This window comes from Tamandua tetradactyla, chromosome 2 (assembly GCF_023851605.1).
Source record: "Tamandua tetradactyla isolate mTamTet1 chromosome 2, mTamTet1.pri, whole genome shotgun sequence".
Lineage (NCBI taxonomy): Eukaryota > Metazoa > Chordata > Mammalia > Pilosa > Myrmecophagidae > Tamandua > Tamandua tetradactyla.
In genome coordinates, this window is record NC_135328.1 from 167,422,582 (window position 1) to 167,439,570 (window position 16,989).

Here is a 16,989-nt window from a genome sequence, read left to right on the forward strand (position 1 = left end):
GAAGATTGTAAAGTAAAGGTAAAAAGAGAAAGAAAAAAATTAGATATGATGACATATAAAATCCAAAACACAAAATGGTAGAAGAAAGTTCTGCCTTTATAGTAGTAACACTTAATTAAAGTCCCCAATCAAACAACATAGACTGCCAGGACCTATGTATATGCTGTCAATAGGAGACTCATTTTAGACCCAAGGACAAAAATAGGTTGAAAGTGAAAGGTTAGGAAAAAATATTTCATGCAAACAACAATTAGAAAAGAGCAGGAGTAGCTATACTAATATATGACAAATTAGACTTCAAATGTAAAACAAAAGAGACAAACAAAGATACTATGTATTAATAAAAGTAACAATTCAACAAGAAGACATAGCAATCATAAATATTTATGCACCAAGCCAGAGTGCTCCAAAATACATTAGGCAAACACTGACAACACTAAAGGGAGAAATAGACACCTCTGCCATATAGTTGGAAACTTGAACTTCTTGCTGTCATCAATGGATAGAACATTTAGACAGAAGATCAATAAGTAAACAGAATTTGAATAATATAATAGATGAACTAGACTTAACAGACATTTACAGAACATTGCACCCCACAACAATCGGACACACCTTTTTCTCAAGTGCTCGTAGATCATTCTCAAGGATAGACCATATGCTGGGTTACAAAGCAAGTCTCAGTAAATTTAAAAAATTGAAATGATACAAAACACTTTCTCAGATCATAATGGAATGAAGTTGGAAATCAATAACAGGTAGAGGGCCTGTTATTCACAGATATTTGGAGGCTAAACAACACACTTTTTTTGTTTTTTTAGAAATATTCTTATTGATAAAACAACATACAGACATACATTCTTAATATACAAACATTCCATGCATGATATGCAATCAGTGTCTTACAATATCATCACATAGTTGTGTATTCATCACCATAATCATTTTTTGAACATTTGCATCACTCCAAAGAAATAAAAAAGAAAAAACTCATATACCATACTCCTTAGCTCTCCCTCTCATTGACCACTAGTATTTCCATCTTAATTTTTATTCCATATGTTCTACTTATCTGTCAACAAGATAGATAAAAGGAGCATCAGACACAAGGTTTTCACAATCACGCAGTCACACTGTGAAAGCTTCATCATTATACAGTCATCTTCAAGAAACATGGCTACTGGAACACAGCTCTACATTTTCAGGCAGAATTGCCATATGATCCAGCAACCTCATTGCTGGGTATCTATTCAGAGGACATGAGGGCAAGGATACAAACAGACATTTGCACACCAATGTTTATAGCAGCATTATTTACAATTGCAAAGAGATGGAAACAACCAAAATGTCCATGAACAGATGAGCAGCTAAACAAGCTAGACATGTACATATGACGGAAAATTACACAACTGTAAGAATAAAGTCATGAAGCATGTAACAACATGGATGGACCTTGAGGACATTATGCTGAGTGAAATTAGCCAGAAACAAAAGGAAAAATACTATATGGTTTCACTAATGTGAACTAACATTAATTAGTGAACTTGGAGAATTAAAATTAAGAACACAGGTTATCAGGAGATAGAAATAGGGTAGATATTGGGTAATTGGAGCTGAAAGAATACAGATTGTGCAGCAGGACTGATTGTAAAAATTCATATATGGATAGCACAATACTACCTGATTGTAACACAATAATGTAAGCACACTGAGTGAAGCTGAATATGAGTATGATAGAGGGACAAAGGCTGAGGCCCATATGAAACCAGAAGCAAAGAGAGAGGGTAAAGACTGACATGGTATAATTTAGGAATGCCTAGAGTGTACAATGATTGTGACTAAATGTACAAATTAAAAGGTGTTTTTGCATGAGAAATGAATGTCCGTATTTCTGGGTATTGAAAATAGATGGTATATGGAAAAAAGTACAATCATTGTAATCTAGGGTCTGTAGTCAACAGCAACATGTACTATGCTTCCACTCAATGAAACAAAGGCATTATGCCAAAACTAAATGTTAACAGGCAGGGGGTTTAGGAAAGGGGTATGGCTTCTGTGTGGAAGAAAAGAAAATGTCTTCAGATGGAGTATGGTGATAAAGGCATGTCTATACAGTTAGGCTGGATTGCATGATATGTGAATAAAACTGCTTAAAAATGAAAAAAAAAGTAACCATTTGAGTAATTATAAATGCCAGTCTTATTGTAGTGTATTGTTTGATATGTGACTCACTTACTTCCTACAAGTGCTAAAAGGCAAATGCATAAAAAGTAACGATAAACCTATGGTTTGGGGCGTATAATGTACAGAGATAATTGGTAACAAGTTTTTTAAAAAGTGGGGAAAGAGGGGTATAGGAAATGTATATGTATATGAAGCTAAGTTATCAAACCAGATATGATTGTTATATATTTAGGATGCTAAATTTTAACGCCATGGTGACTGCAAGGAAAATAATGAAAGATATAAACAGATAGAAAAAAGAAGGTACTCAGTATGGTACCACATACAAAATCAGATAAATATAAAAGTAGGGATTAATAGAAGAATTGAGAGACAAAAGATATAAGACATACAATGGCTGAATAGCAAAATGACAGAGGAAAGTCCTTCATTATTAGTAGCTGCATTAAATGTAAATGGATTAAATTCTCTAATAAACAGCTAGAAATTGAGAGAATGGGCCAAAAAACATGATCCAACTATATGCTGTCTGCAAATGACTCACCTTAGATTAAAAGATACAAGTAGGTTGAAAGTGAAAGGATGGAAGAAACTATTCCATGCCATAACATGGGCAGTATACCAATATTAGATGAAATAAACTTTAAGTTCTGTAACAGAAAGGAAACAGTTCAACAAGAATATGCACCTAACAGCAAAACCCCAAAATATATGGCAGATTTGAAGGGAGAAATAGAAGTTTCTATATATTAATAGGATACTTTAATACATCACTTCCAATAATGGGTAGAACATCTAGTCCCAGTAGATCAATAAGGAAATACAAGACTTGAACGATACTCTTGATCTTAGACTTCAACTAGACCTTACAGACATATATAGGACATTTCACCCACCAAAAATAGGAATACACATTTTTCTAAGGCCCCCATAGATCATATTCCAGGATAAGCCATATGTTGGGTCACAAAACATCCTCAATAAATTAAAAAATATTGAAATCATATAATGTATATTCTCAGATTACATCAGAATGGAAATCTTATTCTTTTATCAAAGAGGGAGAAAATGAGAATTCACACATTGTGCAAATTATATAGCAATAATTTGTAATAATTATAATTATATAACAAAAACCAATGTGTTTAAGAGGAAATCACAGGCAAAATTAGGAAATATCTGGAGGAGAATGAAAACGAGAATACAATATACCAAATCTTATGGGATGATGTAGCGAAGGCAGTGTTGATAGGGAAATATACGGCTCTAAATGCTTACAGTGGAAAAGAAGAAAGACTTCCGAGACCTCACCTCAGATCTGAAAGAACTAGAAAAGAAGAGCACACTAAACCCAAAGCAAGCAGAAAGAAGGAAATAACAAAGATTAAAGTGGAGATAAATGAAATAGAAAGCAAAAACAAAAAAATAGAGTGAATCAACAAACCAAAACTTGTTTTTTTTTAAAGATCAGTAAAAGTAACAAACCTTTAGGTACACTCACAAAGAAAAAATAAGAAAAGATACAAATAATGAAATAAGAAATAAACAGGGGGATATTATTACCAATCCTGCTGAAATAAAAAGGGCTGTAAGAGGATACTTTGAACAGCCATACATCAATAAATGAGATAACCTAGAAGAAATGGAAAAAAATTCTTGGAAGCATACAATTACCTACATTGACTCAAGAAGAAATCAAAGATCTTAACAAATTACTAGTAAAGAGATTGAATCAGTAATCGAACTCCCAATAAAGACAATACAGCCCCAGACGGCTTCACAGGGAAATTTTACCAAACATTTCGAAAGGAATTAACTCTAATCCTGCTTAAACTCTTCCAAAAAATTGAAGAGGAGAGAATACTCCCTAATTCATCCTACAAGTCCAACATCACCCTTATCCCAAAGCCAGATAAAGATAAATGAGAAAAGAAAACTACAAACCAGTTTATCTTATGCATATAGATGCAAAAAATCCTCAACAGCATATTAAAAGAATTATGCATCATGATCAAGTGGGATGTATCCCAAGTATGTCAGGGTGGTTCAGCATAAGAAAATCAGTTAATGTAACACACCCACTTTTTTTTCCCTTCATTAGCACAATGAAGGAAAAAAAACACGCAATCATCTCAATTGCTGCAGAAAAGGCATTTGACAATATTTCTTGATAAAAGCACTTAGAACACTACTTTCCCAACATGATAAAGGGCATATATGAAAAATCCACAGGTAACATCCTATTTAATGGTGAAAGGCTGAAAGCTTTCCCTCTGGGATCTGGAACAAGACCAGGATGTCTACTGTCACCATTGTTCAACATTGTACTGGAAGTTCCTGCCAGAGCAATTAGGCAAAAAAAAAAAAAAAAATAGAAAGAAAGAAAACCCATCCAAACTGAAAGGGAAGAAATAAAACTTTTCCTATTTGTAGATGACATCTGTTTTTAGATAACATGATCCTATATACAGAGAATCCTGAAAAATCCACAGCAGAGCTCTGAGAGCTAATAAATGAATTCAGCAGCATGGCGGGGTAAAGATCAACACCCCAAAGTCAGTAGTGTTCTTATACACTAGCAGTGAACAATCAGGAAAAGGAATCAGGAAAAATATTTCTTTATGACAGTTTAGAATCAAATAAATCTAACCAAGGATGTAAAGACTTGTACACAGAGAACTAAAAAACATTGTTGATAGAAATAAAAAACCTAAGTAAATGGAAGGACATTCTGTTTTCATGGATCAGAAGATTAAATATTCATAAAATGTCAAAAATTCTACCCAAAGCAATATACATATTCAACACAATCCAATAAAAATTCCAACTACCTTCTTTGCCAAAATGGAAAAGCCAGTCATCAAATTTATATGGAAGGGTAAGGGGCCCAGATAGCTAAAGCCATCTTGAAAAAGAAGAACAAATTGGAGGCTCATACTTCCTGTGGTAGTTAGGTCAGGTGTTAACTTGGCCAGGTGAAGGTGCCTAGTTCTATTGCTGTGGACATGAGCCAATGGCATGTGAAGCTCATCTGTCGCTGATTACACCTGCAGTGAATGTTTGATTTAATTGACTGGATGCCTAAATGAGAGCGCTCCATGTAGCACAGCCCAAGCAGCTCATCATACCTCATTTTAGCACTCACAACTCAGCCCAGACCTTTGGAGATACAGAAGGGAGTCACCCTGGGGAAAGTTGTTGGAACTCAGAGGCTTAGAGAGAAGACCAGCAGAGATTGCCCTGTGCCTTCCCATGTAAGAAAGAACCTCAGTTGAAAGTTAGCTGCCTTTCCTCTGAAGAACTTTACATTTTTAACTAAATAAATCCCCTTTTATTGAAAGCCAGTCCATCTCTGGTTTATTGCATTCTGGCAGCTTTGGTAGACTAGAACACTTCCTAATCTAAAACTTAAATACAAAGCCACAGTAATCAAAACAACATGGTACTTGCACAAGGACAGACATATAGACCAATGGAATTGAACTGAGATCTTAGAAATCAACCCTCACATTTATGGATGTGCTGGTTTGAAAGGATGTATGCACCCTAGAATAGCCATGTTTTTTTTAAGTTGTATATTTATTAATAGAATGAAAAATTTAAAGAAACAACAGGACTGTATAACATCAACAGTGCACCCTAATATAATCCATGGACTATAGTTAATAATAGTTATAAAAATGTTCTTTCATCAGTTGTGACAAACACACTTCACTGTCCAAATCAAGGCATCATTAAGGTGATACTTTCTTCCCAAAGACTGGCTACAGGTAATCCTTGGCTCCTCTGTCATCTGGCAAGGTGTACAGCGCAGTGTCTTCTGGGCTTTCCTTCCTCTTTTCATTGATACCAACTTCTTGCTTCTGTGGCTTTTCATTCTCTCTGTCTGAATTTCATAGAATAGCCATGTTTTAACCTAATCCCATTTTATAAAGGCAACCGTTTCTTCTAATCTCTATTCAGTACTGTGTGTTTGAAATGTAGTTAGATCATCTCCCTGAAGATGTGACTTAGGGAGTCACATCCTGATGTGATCTTAATGTGATCTTGAGTGAACAAAAGTGGTTGTTAAAATGGATTAGGTAGAGACGTGACCATCAGGCCATTCAGGTGGGTCTTGATTGGTTTACTGGAATCCTATAAAAGAGGACGACAAGAGAAAACCAGGAGATTCTGAGAGAGCAGACAATGACATAGCCACTAGAAGCAAAGTCTACCTGCCAGTGATCTTTGGAGATGGAGAAGTCTCCTGGGGAGCTTTATGAAATGGAAGCCAGGAGAGAAAGCTAGCAGATGATGCCGTGCTTGCTGTGTGCCCTTCCAGCTGAGAGAGAAATCGTAACTGTATTCACCTTCTCACTTGAGAAAGAGAAACCCTGAACTTCATCAGCCTTCTTGAACCAAGATATCGAAAGATACCTGGATGCCTTAGATCGAACATTTCTATAGACCTGTTTAATTGGGACATTTTCTCAACCTTAGAACTGTAAACTAGCAAATTATTAATTTCCCCATTTGAAAGCCATTTCGTTTCTGGTATATTGCATTCTGGCAGCTAGCAAACTAGAGCAATGGGCAACTTATTTTTGACAAGAGGACAAAGACCACTCAATTGGGAAAGAAAAGTTTCATCAAATAAATTGTGCTGGAAAAACTCATTCTCCACTTGCAAAAAAGTGAAGGAGTGTCCCTACCTTACACCATGTACAAAAAATCAGAATGGACCAAAGACCTAAATATAAGAGGCAGAACTGGAAAAAACCTAGGAGAAAACAGAAAAGCATCTTCAGGAACTTGTGTTAGGCAATGGTTTCTTAGACTTTATGCCTATAACACAAGCAGCAAAAGAAAAAATAGAGAAATGGGACCTCATCAAAATTAGAAACTTTTGCACATCAAGGGATTTTATCATGAAAGTAAAAAAAGAGCCTACACAATGGGAGAAAATGTTTGGAAACCATATATCTGACAAAGGTTTAATATCCAGAATATATAAAGAAATCCTTCAACTTAGCAGCAAAAAGACAAACAGCCCAATTTAAAAATGGGCAGAAGACCTGAATAGACATCTTTGCTAAGAAGATATACAAATAGCCAAAAAGTACGTGAAAAGATGCTCAACATCATTAGCTGTCAGGGAAGTGAAACTCAGACATAATGAGATACCATTTCACACCCATTAAAATGGTTACTATCAAACAATAGGAAGCTGCAGGTGTTGGAGAAGAGAAATAGGAACACGCATTCATTGCTGGTGGCAATGTAAAATGGAGCAGCTGTTGTGGAAGATGGTTTGGCAGTTCCTCAAAAAGTTGAGTATGGAGTTGCCTTATGATCTAGCAATCCCACTACTTGGTATATCCAGAAGACTTGAAAGCAGGGATGCAGACACTTGCACGCCAATCTTTATAGCGGCATTACACACAATTGCCAAAAGATTCAATTCTATGAAATGTCCTCATCACAACAGACAGGCCAGCACTTGCCCAACCAGACAAACAGGTACCACCACTTGGCCAAGTTGACACATGAACCTGACCATGACAGTCCACCCCTTGTCAACTTGGCAGCTATACATACCACCTTAAACCAGACTGACTGTGTTTGCCATGTGCCCTTCCACTTGAGAGAGAAACCCTGAACTTCATCGGCCTTCCTGAACCAAGGTATCTTTACCTGGATGCCTTAGATTAGAGATTTCTTTAGACTTGTTTTAATTGGGACATTTTCTCACCCTTAGAACTATAAACTAGCGACTTATTAAATTTCCCTTTTTAAAAGCCATTCTGTTTCTGGTATATTGCATTCCGGCAGCTAGCAAATTAGAACAGTCAGAATCTAGGCTCTAGGAGCAAGGTGGGAATAGCAAATGGGAAGTTAAGGATTAAAAAGTACAAGGTTCCTATTCCAAATGATGGAAATTTTTTGGTAATGGATGTGGTGATGAAACCATAATAGTGTAATTAGCAGCTCTGAAATGTATATCTGAAAGTGATTACAAGGGGAAATGTTAGAGTGTATGTATGGTAACAGAACAGAATTTTTTAAAAAGCCCTAATAAGGGTGGTATATTTGGGTCATCTGTATTTTATGCATGATTCTTCTATATACCCACAACTTCTCTAGTAATTTTTTTTCTAGAGTGTTCTAATTATAACTTTTTTTTTTTAATTCTCTTCCAATGATTGGAATATTTCTGTATCATCTTGTGTCAGCTGTTTTGTTTGTTCTGGCTTTTCTCTTTCCTGTTAGTTTGTACTCAAGTGTCTAGTGATTTTTTGTTGTCTAAAAAGTTTTGTTGAGATATAATTCACATATAAATTATTTTTAGTATATTGCCAGAGATGTGTAGTCATCGCCACAGTCACTTTTAAAACATTATTTTGGAAATGCAAGGGTAGTTCAGTAGTAGCATTCTCGCCTGCCTTGTGGGAGACCCGAGTCTGATTCACCGCCCATGCACTTCCCAAAAAACAAACAAATAAGAAAAACAAAAAATTCAACAAATGGTGCTGCAATAATGGGATACTCGCATTTGAAAAGAATGAAATGTGACCCTCACCATACAGCATACAAAATAAAAATTATTTTCATACCAAAAAGAAAACCCATACCCATTGTAGTCATTCTGCATCTCTTCCCAAACACTACCACCCCAGCCCTAGAACTATCAATCTCCTTTCTGTCTCAGTGGATTTGCCTATTTTAGACATTTCATGTGAATGGGATCATATAATATGTGGTCTTTTGTGACGGGCTTCTTTGACTATAGATGTTTTCAAGGCTCAATCCAGCTTCTTTTGTGGTTGTTAGATCTAAAAATGATTACTGATTGATACTTAAATGCTCGAAGGTCCTCTTTATCCAGCATCGTTTGAAAGCACTTCCAGCATCAAGTATTTCTATAAGATTCTTGCTTTATAATCTAGTCAGTTGCCCTGTTAGTGATATCAGCGCTTAAATTTCTAATTTATAGATTCAGGACATGTGTGGGTGTATGAATTAGCAATAAAATTGATCCCATTTCTTTGCTTTTCAACCTACTCTCAAAAGATAGTAGACATTATTGTTATACTCACGTGAGTTTTATGACACTTGCTTTATTTCTGTTTTATGCCTTATATTCTTTTGGTAGCTTTTGGAGATAGTAACAATTTGAGGAGCTCTTACCAATTTTTGAAGACTTTTCTATCAATATTAGAGTATTTCATGTATATTATTTTATCTTCTCACAGCCTTTCAAAAGAACACATATTGAAATGATCATGATGATGAATATGCAACTAGGTGATGATATTGTGAATTACTGATTATATATGTAGAACAGAATGATCAAAATAGGAATGTTTGCATTGTTGTTTGTTTGGTGTTTTTTTGGTATTTAAAAAAATTAAATTAAAAAAATTAAAAAAAACAACACATTTTCCAAATGAGTTCATTAAAATATTTAGTGGCAGAGAAACTTACCCCAGACATTTGACCATTTGGTAGAAGAGCTAAGATCTTAAAGGACTTGATCACTCAAGGCATCAAACTTCTAGAATCAGTCTCTCAGTATGACGATAGTATTTCCATTTAAACGTGAACAATTTTCTTGATACCTACCTAGTTCTTAAAATACTTGTAAGTATTTAAGTTTGAGTTTGTGGAAAAGCTTTCTTTGGCCATCCTTTGGAGGTTGAAATACACATCTATAATTCTTTGAGTAAAAGCATTCTTCATTCTTGAGGACGTCTATAGAACTTCTTTTTTTTTTTTTTTTGACATTTAGCAGCCAAACTTTAGCATTTTAAACAGGCACAAAACAGTTCTCCAGAAATATGTTTATAGAATTTTTTATCAAACATCCTTGAATTAAATTGTTAATTGAAGACTTACATGTGGAGAGGTTCCTAATCATCCACATTGCTAATGTACTTTGATTTTTTTTGTTTGTTTGCAGAAGCTGAGTATCTACGGTGACTTGGAATTTGTGAATGAACAAAAGCTAAACAGATATCCAGTTTCTTCTCTTATGGTCGTTAGATCTAAAACTGAAGATCATGAAGAAGCAGGGCCTCTCCCTACAAAAGTGAATCTTGCTCATTCAGAAATTTAAGCTTTTTTTTTTTTTTTTGTGAAAAGTGTAATAGACATCTTAATTTCATTTCTGATAGACCTTTTAAAAATGGTTTCATTGGATATAGGGCTTAAGAAATCATTATAAGATGCAAATAAAGTTACCCAAATCTGTGAAGACTGTATTTGCTGTAACTTTACTTGTAATTTTTTTTAATAATTTAAGAGGTAAATATTTGGGATTACATTTTTATTTTACTAATATCCTTAACTACTTTAATTCTCATTTGCATTATTTTTTGGTCTCTGCTTTTTTCTTTTCTTAACCACATTCTATGAGCTAATAATTATTCTTCCCCCATCTCCTACCATGATAATGTCAATCACCCTAGTTAATAAATTGAATGCTTGGTAGGATATGTGGCTTCTCAGAAAAGGCCCACAACCCTGTAATTTGAAATTTAGCAGGAGACACCCTTTAATGGGATTACCGTTTCAGGTGTAATGAATTGAAATCACTAAAATTTTATGTGAATAGTGTATGCTGAAATTTAAGTTAATATACTGCTGATTTTCCAGATATTCCTTCCCACCCCACCTGACCTATGAAAGAATTATGAAATGTTCTGTGTCCATCTATAGCTATATAATATGATGATCAGGAAACAAATTGAAGCAAAAATGATCCTCTCAGAAGTGCATTTTATGTTGTTTTGCATGGATGTCAGTTTTTGTTGGGTGATTCTTTCAAAAGAACTTTATCTTTTAGAAACCATATCAAGTATAAGGTCAAAATACTTTCAGAGAAAACTTTTCATTTTGACAATAAGAATTAGATTCTTGTGATGCAGAATTAAGCATAGATTTCACTTGGCAAAAACCATTTCATTAACATTGCTTTACCTACATTAATACAGATTTAAAATAAGAGTGATATCAGGTAACTTAGTACACTAGAATCCTAATATAATTCATTTTCATTGTACCATGAAATGTTGACTTTGCAAGCCATTCCTTTTCTTTAATCACAGACGCACAACTGCCAACTGCTGTAGTGCTATTTGTGTAAAGAGTGAGTCATAAAGTTACCCTACAGCCTTGTTTTCAGCTTTCTCTGAAACAAAGAAAATATACTTAACAAATAATCAAATAAGACTTTGGCCACAAAACATAGGTTTCTGATTTTAAAATAGTTGGTCTAATTTTGGAAGATGGAGGGTTAGAAAGTATGTGAACATATTCAAAGGGAGAGTAAAGGAGGAATAACTAGGCAGTCATTGTCAAGGTTGAGTTCTCTTACTTTTGCGAGAAAACATACAAGTATGAGTAGTGATTTGTAGTTATCTTAAAAAAGGGAAAAAAAAAGGTTGTTGTTTATTTCCCATCCATGGTGCATACTTATGTTCCTTTGTCAGGCACAGGATTAATTATAATGTATCCAGTGACACACTCTCAGGGGGAAATATACAAAATGCTACAGATTCATAGGAGTCAGAGAGCCCACTATTAGGAACAGCCTCCTTTATAAACACAATTTTCACATAAGAAGGAGCAACTGTACAACTGTCTATATTCTTCTACCTTCCCCTTGGTTTTATTTCTCTTTGCTTCCTGACTGAGGTAGCCTCGATATACCCTTATTCCTCTTGAATATAACTGATCCACATTTAGACACAAATTTTCCCCTCTTGTTTTACTGGAGGCAATCTTTATGTGTGAAAATACTCAGTCATTCCTGGTATTTAGTAGGCACTCAAATATTTGTCCTGCCTTCATTTTCTTATAGCATTAATAACCAGACAGACTGCTGTGAAAAGTTTTACTTAAAAAAGAAAAGAAAAGAAAGATTACGTATTCATCCAAATATACACAGTATAAGATGTTTCTGATCCTAAAATTCCAACCGCAACATTAAAACCGAGCCTCCAGGCCCTTCTCCTAAAATAACAATTTAGAATTTGGATGGACCCTATTTTACCTAGTTCCTTGTTTCTGTGAGATAAGCATCACCTTCCCTATCACACAGCAGACATCTTGAGAATCTTATCTTGGTCTAGGCAAATCCCCTAGATTAGTGTAGGTCCCTCCATCTAATAGTCACCCTAATTCAGGCAATTACAAAGATAGGAGTACTCACCATAATGAATGATCTAGAACCAAGGTTCCCAATCTTTTCACAAAATTTCATGGGTACCTTTTATTTGTGATACAATCAGATTATCTGGTTTATCTTGTCTCAAATTCCTATGATGCATTATCAACCAGTCTGAGCTGCTGATCAAAATGTGAAACCTAGTATTTTTACTCTGAGCTGATAGTCCTGCCCAAAGCAAAGAATCTCATCCTTTATTAGACTGTCTGACCTTAGATAAAAGCGCCATTTCCATGATGATTTTTGAAATATTAGAAGTAGTGCCATTATAATTTTTGTGGACTCAGGTATCTGAGACCACATATTGGGAATCATTGATCTAGAGGTTTTTAGACCTTTTTTTAGCAAGTTGGTCAGCCCCTTTCACCATTGGAGCACTCTGTAATCACATACTCAGCTGAGTCCCACTACCACCACCACATCAAGACAATGGTTTTGCATGGATATCCTATCGATCCACAGTTGACCCATTTAGCAACCACTTGAGAGCGTAAACACCAGGCCTTATGGTAGGTGATAATTTGCAACAACAAGCAACACCCAGAGCCTGACTCCAGGTTGCTCAAAGAAGGAGACAGACTATTCAGGTAATAAGTGCTATGACCAAATAAGCACAGAGCGTTGGGGAGCATGTAGCAGGGCCCCTAACTTTTGAAAGTGATATCCAAACTTAAAGCTGGTAGAAAAAGAAAAGACAGACAAAATACAGGGAGCAGTGTTCCAGGCAGTAGAGACAGTAGGCTCATGACACAGTGGTAAAAGGGTGGGGAGTTGCAAATTGTTTAGTAGGCTGAGATGTAAAATGCTAAAGCATGGCAATAGTTGGATTGGAGGGACCAGATAATAAAGGAACTTATTAAGCCTAAAATTGATCTTGAGCACAATAGGAGCCATTGAAAGCCTTTAAGCAAGAAAGATAAGTGTTTTAGAATGGCTCATTCAGACAACAATGAGGAGGATAGAAAAGAGGAAGAAGGTCTAAAGGCCAACAATATCAACCTTTAGGATCCATTAAATTATGTAGTCATCCAGTCTGTACCCTCTTGCAGAACCACATTGAAAGTAGCAAGAGAAGAACCTGCTCTAAATGGGAAATTCTATTCCCTTATCAAGTTTTTTTTTCTCATTCCCATTAATCCTATTTCCTTTCATTTTACTTCATTTTTATTTTTGAACGCTTATCTATATATATGGCTCTCTGTTCCCTCTCATTGTTGTTTTGGTGGTAACCCTAGAATTGGTCTAAGGGCACTGGTCAATATCTAAGTGATGCCAAGCAAACTGGGAAGGCTTCTCCATTGATACCAAGTTCCTTCATGTGGGGCTATATTTTTAAAACTACAATGCTAAGGCAATTTGACACCATCCACTAATTCACCCCCCCACCAGGTTTCTAGTTGCTAAGACTGTCATATTTGCATTTGAGATCATCAGTATGAGTAACCTTTTTCATCTTTCTTTTTTTGACCTCTGTTCTAATTAGAGCCTGGGTGTGGGGGTATATCCAGGTAGCCTGTGGGAGATTAGTTGTACAATTAGTATGGATTTTCGGACGTCTTGCAGTAATTAAATTCTGAAGCACAGTATATATCCCTTTTCTGAAATCTGTATTGTTGAGACCAGGTACATGTATTTCACTATAAATACATGTACCAGGTGATGTTAGTGACTTCTTTGTTTAGAGCAAGGATTCTTAATTTTTTTTGTGTGCCATGGACCTTTTTGGTGGCATCTGGTGTAGCCCATGAACATTCTCAGAATATTGTTTTCAATTGCATAAAGTTAAATATGAAGGACTGCAAAGGAAGCTAATTATATTAAAATACAGTTATCAAAATATTTAAAATTTTTTGTTAAACAGTCATATATATACTTTTATACACATAAAATAAAATATAGTGGTAGGTCCAGAACTACTAAAGTTTTGAAGCAATTTCAAGGTAATGTTTTGAAATCACCAACTGAAATATGATTATCAAAATATTTATGATTTCTATTGGTGATAAAGTCACAGGTAGTGCTAAAAATATTGTGGCTTGTTGACTAAATTCATAATGGAAGGAAATGCTGTATTTCAGTTAGAAATTAATGAAAATAAAGATTTAACTTTTTCCATACAAATTTACAGAACCCATGCTTTAGAGGTTGTTTAATATTCCTTTGTCATTTTAAGAGTAAATTATTTTTGTTTGTTCATTTCTATATTATTTGGGCTTAATTTTACTGCCTCTTGTGTGCTTTTTTATGCTTGAATTGTTTTTGCAATGTTGGAACAGCAATTATTGAACGGCTTGGGTGCAAAAAAATCAGCAACTGATTAGAAATGAGAAGTTTCACAAAAGCTCTTAATGTTACCTCAAGATATAACATCATGTAGTCATTACTGGAAAATCAAATCTGTTAAATTCATAATGCTTACACATGGTAAACTTGAATAAAATTTGAATCATCTGCATTAAACAATATTATAATGTTATCTTGTAAAAGTGTCTACCTAGATAATTCTCAGTGGAGTTTGTTGATTCCCCATGACATTTGCAAAATTTTTCATAGTACTCTCACATATCACCTTAAATGGATCCTTAAAACATTTCTCCAGAAAGGCAGGATGGGGTTTAACTTCTCCATTTTACAGTTGAAGAAACAGTCTTGGAGAAGAAAAGTGGTCAGCGGGGAACCCAGAGTTATGGAAGGCACATGGGAGGAGTGATAAGTGCCAAGTCAAGCACTGAGCCTCGCCTCTAGGCAGTTCTAGAAGTAGATCTCTCAGGTCCCAGGGTCAATCTGTTTGAGTGCCCACTTAGCATTGTCCAGCCTGGAGCTGGTTCCTGGATTAAAAAGTAGCCCCAGCCCTCAAGAAGATCTCCCTGTAATTGGAAATAGATTAGAACATTCAGAAACAATATTGCACACCTAAAGGGAGTAGAGCACCTTCATGTATGTGCACTCTTCATCTTTGCTTGTGCTCTGCGAGGTGGAGCTTCTTATTCCCATTCTTCAGACGAGGAAGCTGAGGCTTAGGGAGAGTCTCCCTTACCCTCTCGAATTAGATAGGTATCAATTTGCAGTCAGGATGAAAATCCAGGTCTGTCTGATTCAAGCTGGGGTTTGCTGATATCACATCCAGTGGGTCTCCCCTAGCCACACCCATTTTAAGATGGGGGCACAGACCATAAGGAATGTAGGGAAAAGTAAATCCAGGGAAGGAGGGAGGGCCAAAGAAGGCTTCATGTAAGGAATGAGGTTTTACCTGGTCCTAGACAAGAAAGATGGTTGAATTTAGAAAAAGAACTAACAGAAGTCACCCTAAACAAGGACAAGCCACACACTGGGAGGAGATATTTATAAACCATGTAACAAAGGATTCAAAATCTAGCTTAAAGAAGTCCATCAAAAAGACAAACTACCCATAGAAAAAATGGGCAACAAATTTGAAAAGCAATTTACCAAGGAGGAAATCCATATGACCAGTAAATAAAAAGACAGCATAATAGTGTAGGACAGGGCTTCTCAAATTTTAATATGCATTTTAGAATCACCTGGAGGTCTTATTAAGCTGCAGGTTCTGATTTTGTAGGTTTGGGGTATGGCCCGAGATTCTGCATTTGTAACAGGGTCTCACTCAGATGATGCAGATGCTGCTGGTCCATGGACCACACTTTTGATAGAGAACAATTCAGCCAGCCCAGATCTGAATCCTCACTTTGCCACTTAGCAGCTGTGGAGCTCGGGCAAGTAACTTCTCTGTGCCTCAATTTCCTCATCTGTAAATGGTCCTTATTACCTATATTTGGGAGGATTGAATGTATTAATATATGTAAAGCATGTGGTACAACACATGGCAGAAATAAGTGCTCAGTAAATGTTAGCAATTGGTGGTAGTAGTGGGAATAACTAGAGAAAGGCAAATTAGACTGACCAGACTGGCAGATGTCAGAAAATCTGACAATTTCAGGTGCTGGTGAGGCTGTGGGGAGGCAGGAACTCTCTCACTTTGCTTATGGGAGTGCAAAGTGGTACAGTCACATTGAAGAGCAGTTTGGCAGTATCTGGTAAAAGTGAAGATGCCCGTACAGTGTGATTCTAGATGTGTGTTAAAGATCAGGCTAAGGAAAGAGACATACACTAAGATGATATTTATGTAAATGTTGAACAACACAAAGGTGATACTGGATATTTTAATGCAAATATACATACGTAGTTAAAGTATAAAAATCAGTCACTTAGAAGCATACGCGGGCAAATTTAGGAGACTTACTGACTCTGGGGAGGGAGGGGAGGCAAATAGCACTGGGAAGATAGAGACCTTCAATTTTGCTGTACTGAATAGAAAAAATACTAGAAAATAGCAGAAGTAAAAATGACTAAATGTGAACATTTGTTAGCTCTGGGTAGTGGACATACAATTACTTGTTACATTATTCTTCCTACTTTTCTGTATTTTTCTTAAGTTTTGAAAGTTTTATGCTGAAAAAATATTAAAGGGGGGAGAGGTTGGAGCAAGTGAAGAAAGTGGGCTTGGCAGGTGTTGGACAAATAGAACAGAGGCTCACCTGTGAGGCACTGGCTTTCTTCTGAGATAAGTGGAAAAGTTT

The 16,989-nt window shown here is 35.8% G+C and overlaps 1 protein-coding gene across 2 annotated transcripts in view; it reads left to right on the forward strand.

Annotated features, from left to right (window-relative positions):
* Positions 1-10,427, forward strand: part of TMEM59 (transmembrane protein 59) — a 57,599-nt gene extending 47,172 nt beyond the window's left edge. For both annotated transcript variants that reach the window (XM_077149563.1, XM_077149565.1), the window contains one exon: positions 10,127-10,427. In XM_077149563.1, coding sequence (XP_077005678.1) covers positions 10,127-10,282 — 156 coding nt within the window. In that variant the 3' untranslated portion in view covers positions 10,283-10,427. The remainder of the gene's footprint in view (positions 1-10,126) is intronic.
* The last annotated feature ends 6,562 nt before the right edge of the window (positions 10,428-16,989 follow it).